Genomic DNA, 9,128 nt, shown 5'->3' on the forward strand with positions numbered 1-9,128 from the left:
AGCTGAATTGAATAGAAGAACAATAGTAATTGCATTAATACTCGAGGTACAACAAAGCTCCACACCTTAATCTATGGTGTATAGAAACTCCACCGTTGAAAATACATAAGTGATAATAGTGAGCATTGGCTTCGGCCCCAGAGAAGGAACCAGAAGAACCAAGATGAAAATACAATAGTAAAAGGTCCTATTTGTAGAGAACTAGTAGCCTAGGGTTTACTGAAATGAGTAAATTACATAAAAATCCACTTCCGGGCCCACTTGGTGTGTGCTTGGGCTGAGCATTGAAGCTTTCATGTGTAGAGACTTTTCTTGGAGTTAAACGCCAGCTTTTGTGCCAGTTTGGGCGTTTACACTACAAGAAAAACACCCATTCAGGTACACTTGAAAAGTGTAGCCAAAAGTGGAAAAAAATGATGCCTTAGGCTACGGCTACGCTTTTTGGGCTACGGCTACGCTTTTTGGGGTGATTCCTATTCGGCCGTTGCCTATTCTCAAAGGCTACGCTTTTCTGCACCAAGGGCTACGCTTTTGACGTTTGGGAATAGGCTACGCTTTTCAAGTGATGCTGTCCAAAACCAAAGGCTACGCTTTTCAACTTTCATTTTTCCAGAATAGGCTACGCTTTTCAATACTACTGCATCACTTGTAAAGCGTAGCCACGTTATATACCATAGCTACTTTTTATAAGTGTAGCCTTAGGTCCCTCTTTTTTTTTTGTATACTATAGCTACTGTATATAAGTGTAGCCTTAGGTCTTGCTTTTTTTTTTCTGTGTATATATATAATTATCTAATAATTATTAATACAACATAATAGTTAATATGATTACATATATAATAATTCTGCATTTTTATTTAAATGAGTTGAATATTACAAAATAAAAATAAATACATAATTATACTAAATAATTTTTTTATATAATAAAAATTATCTCTAACCAAAATATATCTATAATATTGATCCAAAAGTACTAGAATAAAGTTAACGGTAAAAATTCATACATCTCAAATATACTCTTCACTATTATTTAAGCAACAGAAAATTCATACATCTCAAATATACTCTTCACTACTTTAGGACAGCGGCGCTAGAGTTAAGCAACAGAAAATTTAAGAACATTAAAGAATTAATGAACAACCTACAACCAGAGCCACAGCATGGCATGCACAACCTGGTAGAGTGTATAGACACCAACAAAGTTAAGAGACAATGAAACTTACATCATCAGAGAGCTTCATGTTTTTAGTGTGTATACGAAGAACTTCAAGTCGGCCAACTTCATCAGGAACACCAATATCAATTTCCCTATCAAATCTACCGAACCTTCTCAATGCTGGGTCAATGCTGTTTGGGCGATTGGTAGCTCCAATAACGATAACATGAGCACGAGATTTCAATCCATCCATAAGAGTCAAAAGCTATGAAACAATCCTCCTTTCAACTTCACCATGTGTCTTCTCCCTCTTGGGTGCAATAGAATCGATTTCATCAATGAAGATGATGGATGGTGCATTCTTTTCAGCCTCTTCAAATGCTTTCCTCATATTGCTTTCACTCTCTCCTACCAGTTTGGACATAATCTCCGGTCCATTTATATAAAAGAAGAAAGCTCCCGTTTCATTAGCAACAGCTCTTGCTATCACTGTCTTCCCGGAACCAGGGGGTCCATAAAGTAGAATACCTTTGGGTGGTTTCACACCAATCGACTTAAAGAGTTGTGGATGCCTCAAGGGAAGCTCTACCAACTCACGAATTTGTGCCATTTGTTTCCTGACTCCACCCACATCATCATATCCAACTTCATCCAGCCTCTCTTCATCCTCTCATTTCAAAGGCTCCCCCTCACAAAAGATTTCAGTATCTGTAGCAACCACATAGTACTCCCCAGGATCAGTTTCAATGACCTTAAACTCCACACTTCTCATCCCTCCATGGACAAGAAATAGATCTCCTTTTCTGACAAGACGATAAGCTTCCAAGAAGTAAGCTGCAAAATTTACATTAAAAAGTTATAATATTTTACAAGCACCAAAATAATCATATTCCACATGTAATATCAATGTCGTCCAAGAGACTGAAGATTGTAGATTTTATATATACTACTAAGTCAGTTTGGCATGCATTCAAATTAAAGTACTCATCACTAAGAGCAAGCTCATAAAGCAAGTCAAATTAAGTAGTTATCCCTAAACCCGCAACTTAAGAAAAGCTCAAGGTAGAAACTCACGTTTCAAGAAAGCATCAAACAGATTGCCAGTGACACCTTCAATGGTATCATCAATAGGCAGAATGTGCACATGTTTCCCATACTTCACATCAGAGAACTGGTGCATGGACACAACATCTCCAAGACGAACCCGCAAATTCGACCTCACAACTTTGTTCATCCTGATCTTGGGCTCTTCACAGGTGTCATCAGCAAGAGCTATGCAAACAGTATCCTTCCTTTTCTTGCCCTGCAAACATATATAAATCAAAAACCCCATCTGACTTAGAAGTTGCAACATAAAGAACAAATATAAGAGATAAATTAATGAAAACTTTAAGACATTCTGATAGTTGTACTCCAAACTCAAAATGCTTTCATTAGATACAAATAAATAACATTTTAAATTTAATCCAACTCTATTTGCAACCATGTCAATCAATCATGATCTTCTTCTTAGTATACATGGCCTAGTACTCCACAGTATAAAATTCAAAATCTCACACCACCATCCGTTAAGAAAGAACAAAACAAAAACAGCACCCCAGTAAAAGACTGTAAAAAAGAGTACTTTTTTGTGAGGAATCAAATAAATCAATTAAGAGCTAAGACACAGCAAGAGGAAGGTAAGTAAGAAAATAGAGGAGGGTAAGAAAGTGACCTTGATGAGGATAGTGTCGCCACGGAAGAGCTGGAGCAGTGAGAAGTTATAAGCTAACTTCACAATAGACAACAAAGGTTAATTTTAAATATGGAGCAGATGCTGGTGGTGCTGGGTGAGTAGTGAGAAGCAGTTAGGAGATGATGGCAACAGAAAAATCACGCAGTATATCACATAAAAACATTAGAAAAATTGAACGATCCATCATTGAAACTCTAATGTAATTTAAAAAGGGGAGAGGCTGCATAGCACCAACATAATAACTTACAGCAAATAAGGTAAGAATGTAAGCCCCGGCAGCTACTCCTATGCACATTACTGCACTAAGACTGCAGACAAAAAGAATGTTGGGGTCAGATTGCCTTCTCAAAATGAACAACTGCCAATATTCAAAGCCTAATGGAAATTGGTGTAAACTAATCTTCTTTGTGTCATTAAATGGAAATCAATTACAGATTAAGCTTGAACTTACTCACCCAAAAAAGTTGAAAACCTCGGCTATTTGATCTGCTAGGTCGTCAACAGAAAGAATTGGATAATCTGGAACAATCTCAGGAGCTCCCAACTGCAACAACTCTTGAACAAAGTACAAGATGATAAGAAAGCAAGAACTTAAAATATTATCAATGAAGGAATTTATAACAGTGAGGAGATATATACATCAAGTAACAATAATCAAAACCCCTAATCAGAAGTTCCAATCATCAAAATCCCTAATCAGAACAATAATTATTTACCTGACCTTGAGCAGAGGTAAAAAATAGTACAATTGTTATTATACCTTGCAAATATAGTGCATCAGTGTCATCTTATTGTTAGAAGCACAAGTGTCAGTAAGCTTTAAAAGACTATCCAACTTGAATCCAATTGCGGATCCTGCATAAATTAAAAAATAAATAGTAATCCATAAACTGTTAGGACCAGTCTTCACTGTTTCAAATAAAGTCAACACAAGTACACACACACATTAATATAAAACTATAAGCTTCACACAGTAAGACAGCCACTATAAGTCCAAAGTATCTGGCACATGAGTTATAATATTTATCTATTCTATAGTATCGAAACCCTTAACCTAAAACAAAGAAACCAAATTGCACATGTCAATCTCAGAATAGCACTAAAATTCGAAGCAACTGTGCTTCATTACAATATCATATGAATTAATATACAACAGATACCAAAACATCACCTTCCACTTTTACTTGACAACTAAATATTTTCTATTCTGGTAATATTTTTATAAATTTGATTATACAATGTGAACATCAACCTGTCAATATCAGTCTTCGGCATCCTGCATATAGATATACGTATGAAATCACAAATAAAATTTAAAATAAGCAATAAATAGGAAAAAAAGGGTATTCAAGTTGAAGAATTTAGAGGGGAGCAGGTGCGTACGGAAACCGGGTTACAAACAAAACTAAAAATTAGCATCCAAAACACCTTAAGTACTTTCAGGCCCCCACCTTTCTTAAAAAGCTTTCGAAGAAACAACTTGACAAGAAATATGTTGAAAAACAGGCTGTAATATACAATACTAATTGATTTTTCCTGTTAGCACAAGTGATCTAATAAAAAAACAAACTTAGTTCCAAAAGTTTTAAAAACATCAAGTCATTGTAAAAAGTCAAAAAGGATGTTGAAAGGCTTACCCCAAGAAGTATTCCCATATCTAATGTCATAGCCGAAACAGTCCCACCCTGCAAGTAGCAAAGTGCAATAGAACTCATTTGAATTTCAGGTGAAATTACATGAGAAAGCTACCAGGATATTTTCACCTGCCAAATAAGTTGCTAATCCACTAACAAGTAACAACCTTCTCTTTTGCATATTGCCCCAAACAAATTTGAAATTCTTTTCTATCACAAAAATAATTTCAGTAAATACCCTATTCAGTTGACCACTTTCTGTGATCTAATGGCAGCCAGCCAGTCCAAACCTATGTGATCTAAAATAATAATGACATTGATATGCTAAACCTAGAAATCAAGGAGGCAGTGAGCGCCATGAAATTGCATTACCTTTTAAAACAATTAATTCGAAAAGCTAAAAGAAGCTAGTAAAGTGATGCAAATATCAGTCAACAGATAAGATAGTAATATAACCAGAACAGGGTCTCAACTTCTATACTCTGCTAATTAAATAATAAAAATTATTGGGCATAGCAACAAAACAAGCCATGCCAAGGTATCTGGCACACTAATGCAGAAGCGAAGCTTACTCCCTATATCTATGTAGTTCATCTCCGAATTTACCTGTCAGCATTTGGCATCCTATGCCTCCATCGTCTTCTAGACCTCCCTAACAGTAGTCTGTGGATTTCTCGTCCAGAGACAGCAGTAGAAGCTTGCGACTCTCCTTAAACATGCTGGGTAGCAGAAAAAATTTTGTTTCTTCCTTAACACAGCACCTAGTGATTAAAGCAATAAATTTAGCCATATACTCAACCATTCAAAAAAATGCTCATTATCAGATTGCACAGGCAGCAGCAGATTCAAAGGAGAAAGGAACCAGAATGCGCAGAGGTAAGAAGAACGAGTAGACGCGGATGGAAATAAATAAATAGTAGCATTTTCATCAACAATACATGGCTTGTTCATCAATTCACATTTCACAATTGCATATAAACCAGATTATTATACCAAACCATCAAATTAAAAACCCTAAAATTGGAACTCTAAACCACCCAAATTTCAGAACCAAACGAAAATCTATAGAATACCTTCTCGACGATGTGAGCGCAGAGATGACGATGGTAAGGGCGCAGCTGACGATCAATGCAGGAGGGCGCAGGTGACGGTGAGTGGCGAAGTCGTGAGTGGTGCGGAGATCAGTGCAAGAGGGTTCACGATGGTGGTATGGGCGGCGCGCGACGATCAGTGCAGGAGAGTTCACGATGGTGTGAGCTTCACGATCTTCACGATGGTGTGGCGCTAAGTGGTGAGTGGGGACTGGGGTGCGATGATCTTCGCGACGGTGAGGCTTCACGCTCTTCGCGCGGTGCAGGAGGCAGGGTTTCCTTCTCGCGGTGCAGGAGTGCAGGAGGGTTTTCTTCTCTACTGAGAGGGTGACTTCAATTCTGAGCTTTGGAGGGAATGAAAATTTTCACCAAGTGTTAGCTTACACTGTGTGCTTTACACCGGGAAAAAGTTAAGAGGAGAGGAAAAAAATTTACCATGTGTCTAATTTTTTACTCTAGACACATTAGGCATCACTTTTAAAACGCACCCAAAACTTAATAAATAGGCTACTCTTTAAAAGCGTCTCCTTTGATACGAAAAGTGAATCTATAGATATCAACCTACGGCTACGCTTTATAAGTGATTTCTAAAATACCTAAGGCTACACTTTTTAAATGATGCCACAATTGTGTATCCTTTTCTCATATAAAAAGGCAACATGGAGAAAAGCGTAGCCTATTCATAGAATAGGCTACGCTTTTCAAATGTAGCTTAAAAAAAGTGTGGCTGAATGGGTATTTTTCTTGTAGTGTTAACTCCCATTCTTGTGCCAGTTCCGGCATTTAACGCTGGGCAGTTTTGAGCTGATTTGGAATGCCAGTTTGGGCCATCAAATCTCGGGAAAAGTATGGACTATTATACATTGCTGGAAAGCCCAGGTTGTATACTTTCCAACGCTATTGAGAGCGCGCCAATTGGGTTTCTGTAGCTCTAGAAAATCTACTTCGAGTGCAGGGAGGTTAGAATCCAACAGCATCTGCAGTCCTTTTCAGCCTCTGAATCAGATTTTTGCTCAGGTCCCTCAATTTCAGCCAGAAAATACCTGAAATCACAGAAAAACACACAAACTCATAGTAAAGTCTAGAAAAGTGAATTTTAACTAAAAACTAATAAAAATATAATAAAAACTAACTAAAACATACTAAAAACATACTAAAAACAATGCCAAAAAGCATATAAATTATCCGCTCATCAATAAGCAAGTGGGGCAAAGGTCATATGACGACTTACAAACTCTACCAATTCCAATATCAAAATGAAGTTCAAATAGACTTGTAAGAAGAACGCTCATGAAAGCCGGGAACAAGGAATTGAGCATCGAACCCTCACCTGAAGTGTATCCGCTCTAGTCGCTCTAGTGTATAGGGTCGATCACTCAATTCTCTTCTACTCATGCTTTCCAAGATTTGTTTTTCATCTAACAATCAACAATTATTCAATGCATCCATACATTCATCATGAGGACTTATTCATAGGTTGTAATGGGGCTAGGGTCAAGGTAGGATGCATATGGTCAAGTGAGCTTGGAATTTGAATCTTTGATTAACCTAAGCTCTCACAAAACACATATAACAACCTATACAATTCTAATATACAACCTAGCTACCTATGATTCTCACTTTTTCACATACTCATGCATTCTCTTTAATTCACATTCCATGTGCATTGATTTTTATTGAACTTTACTTTGGGGCATTTTGTCCCTTTTTTATTTCTTTTTCTCTTTTTTTCTTTATATATATATTTTTTTTCTTTATCATTTTTGTTTCACATTTTTTTTGTTTTTTTCAAAAGTATATACAAACGTATCAATGCATATGGTTTTACATATAGTGCATGAATATGTACCCAATTCCCAAGATTTTCAACAAAAATACAAAAATGTACTTTTACCTCAACCAATGTCCCAAGTTTTCCATACCCAAATGATACACACCCTCGCTAGCCTAAGCTAATCAAAGATCCAAATTAAGGACATTTATTGTTTTTCACTTAGGGTTAGTGATGTGCTAACATTAAGAATAAAAGGGATTAATTAGGCTCAAAATTTGGCTAGCAATGGTTGATGAAGGGTAGGCTATTTGGGTAAGTGAGCTAAATGAAATGATGGCCTCAATCATATAAATGCATGTATACAAGGAATAATGGACATAAAGAATCAAACAAATCAAAGATTATAATCATAGAAAGAGAACAATGCACACAAGAATGGGAAATAAGTGGTTATAAAATGTAACCACATAATTTGGCTCAAAACTCACATGCTTGTGTTCTTAGCTCAAAAACCATGTTCTAAAATAAATTCTTCAAGCAAGTTCAACAATTTTTTTTTTCAAATTGGTAGGGTGCCCTAAAAACAGTTTCTTGGAAAAGAAATCATCACCCTATCCAAGTAGTCCTAACATAAAAAGAAATGATAGACTATATACAAATTATAACTAACATGCAACCTGTCATGCAATGCAACAACTAAATAACAAAGACAAAAACTAAGAATTGCCTAATTGGTGTTGAAAAAGGGAAGTTGTTACCCATGGAGATCGGTCGGACGACCTCCCCACACTTAAAAATTTGCACCGTCCTCGGTGCATGCAAAAAAGAGCAATGTGGATGGGTTGCTACAATTGATGAGCTCCTTCAAAAGGTTGTGCGGGTGAACTTGTTTGTTGCCCCATTTGAAGCTTTTCCATTCCTTTCCTTCTTGGTGGCCAACCTCAAAGAAGAGGAAAAAGAAAGAAAATTAAGTCTACAACAAAGATAGCAAAGCATATAGAACATAGGCGGGGCTAATGCCAAATAAGAGTAGGGTTCTCACTACATATTAGCTACGCATGTGAGTGAGAAAGCGATTCAAGCAAAGGCATATTAACTAATACTTGATGCAAGAGTAAAGTCAAAGCATAGGCAAATGACATGAAGAGCATGTTGCATCAAGCTTAATCAACAATTGACACAAACAAGATTAGTGATAAGCATAAGAGCATTTGGTCTCATCCTAACTCAATGATGATGAGGTATAAAAATAAGGGATCATGAGTTAGGAAGGACTAAAGCACTAATCTTGTGTGTAGAGCAAATATTACAATTAATGCCAAACAAGTCACGAAGCACCAAGATTAACCAAGAATTTCTCAACAATTGTGTAAGAGCATTCAACACTATTATTAAAATAGGAAACTTGAAAAAATAAATTAAAAACAGGCTATAAAAACAAAATGGAAATGCGAAGAATAAAAGTATGTGAATACAATGGATGAAAGAAAATGGAAGATGAGAAAAAAACTCTTTTTTTTACTAGCGCGGACGCGTCATGCACGCTTACGCGCCGATGCGCAGTTTGGCAGAAGGACGCGTACGCGCTAGGTGCGCGCACGCATGGGTTGCAGGCACAGAATAGGCACAAACTGGGCATAACTCTCTGGAACATGTTCCAGGAGGGCAGGTGGTGCTATCGGCACACACGCGAACAACGTGCGGGCGCATGCATTGCGCAATTAGCATTAAGGACGCG

The 9,128-nt window shown here is 37.0% G+C and overlaps 2 protein-coding genes across 2 annotated transcripts; both read right to left on the reverse strand.

The window, feature by feature from the left end:
* Nucleotides 1-1,223: 1,223 nt before the first annotated feature.
* LOC107474288 (cell division cycle protein 48 homolog) lies at nucleotides 1,224-2,927 on the reverse strand (the record flags this gene model as incomplete). Its single annotated transcript, XM_052257502.1, is given in 3 exon segments — nucleotides 1,224-1,990; nucleotides 2,231-2,459; nucleotides 2,871-2,927. A coding segment is annotated over 1 exon segment (186 nt), but the record flags the coding sequence as incomplete, so codon positions are not given.
* Nucleotides 1,422-1,766, reverse strand: LOC107474289 (cell division cycle protein 48 homolog). The gene has a single exon (XM_016093912.2). It carries the CDS (start codon nucleotides 1,764-1,766, stop codon nucleotides 1,422-1,424), a length of 345 nt encoding a protein of 114 aa, XP_015949398.1.
* Nucleotides 2,928-9,128: the final 6,201 nt, after the last annotated feature.

Source organism: Arachis duranensis, chromosome 2 (genome assembly GCF_000817695.3).
Source record: "Arachis duranensis cultivar V14167 chromosome 2, aradu.V14167.gnm2.J7QH, whole genome shotgun sequence".
Taxonomy (NCBI): Eukaryota; Viridiplantae; Streptophyta; class Magnoliopsida; order Fabales; family Fabaceae; genus Arachis; species Arachis duranensis.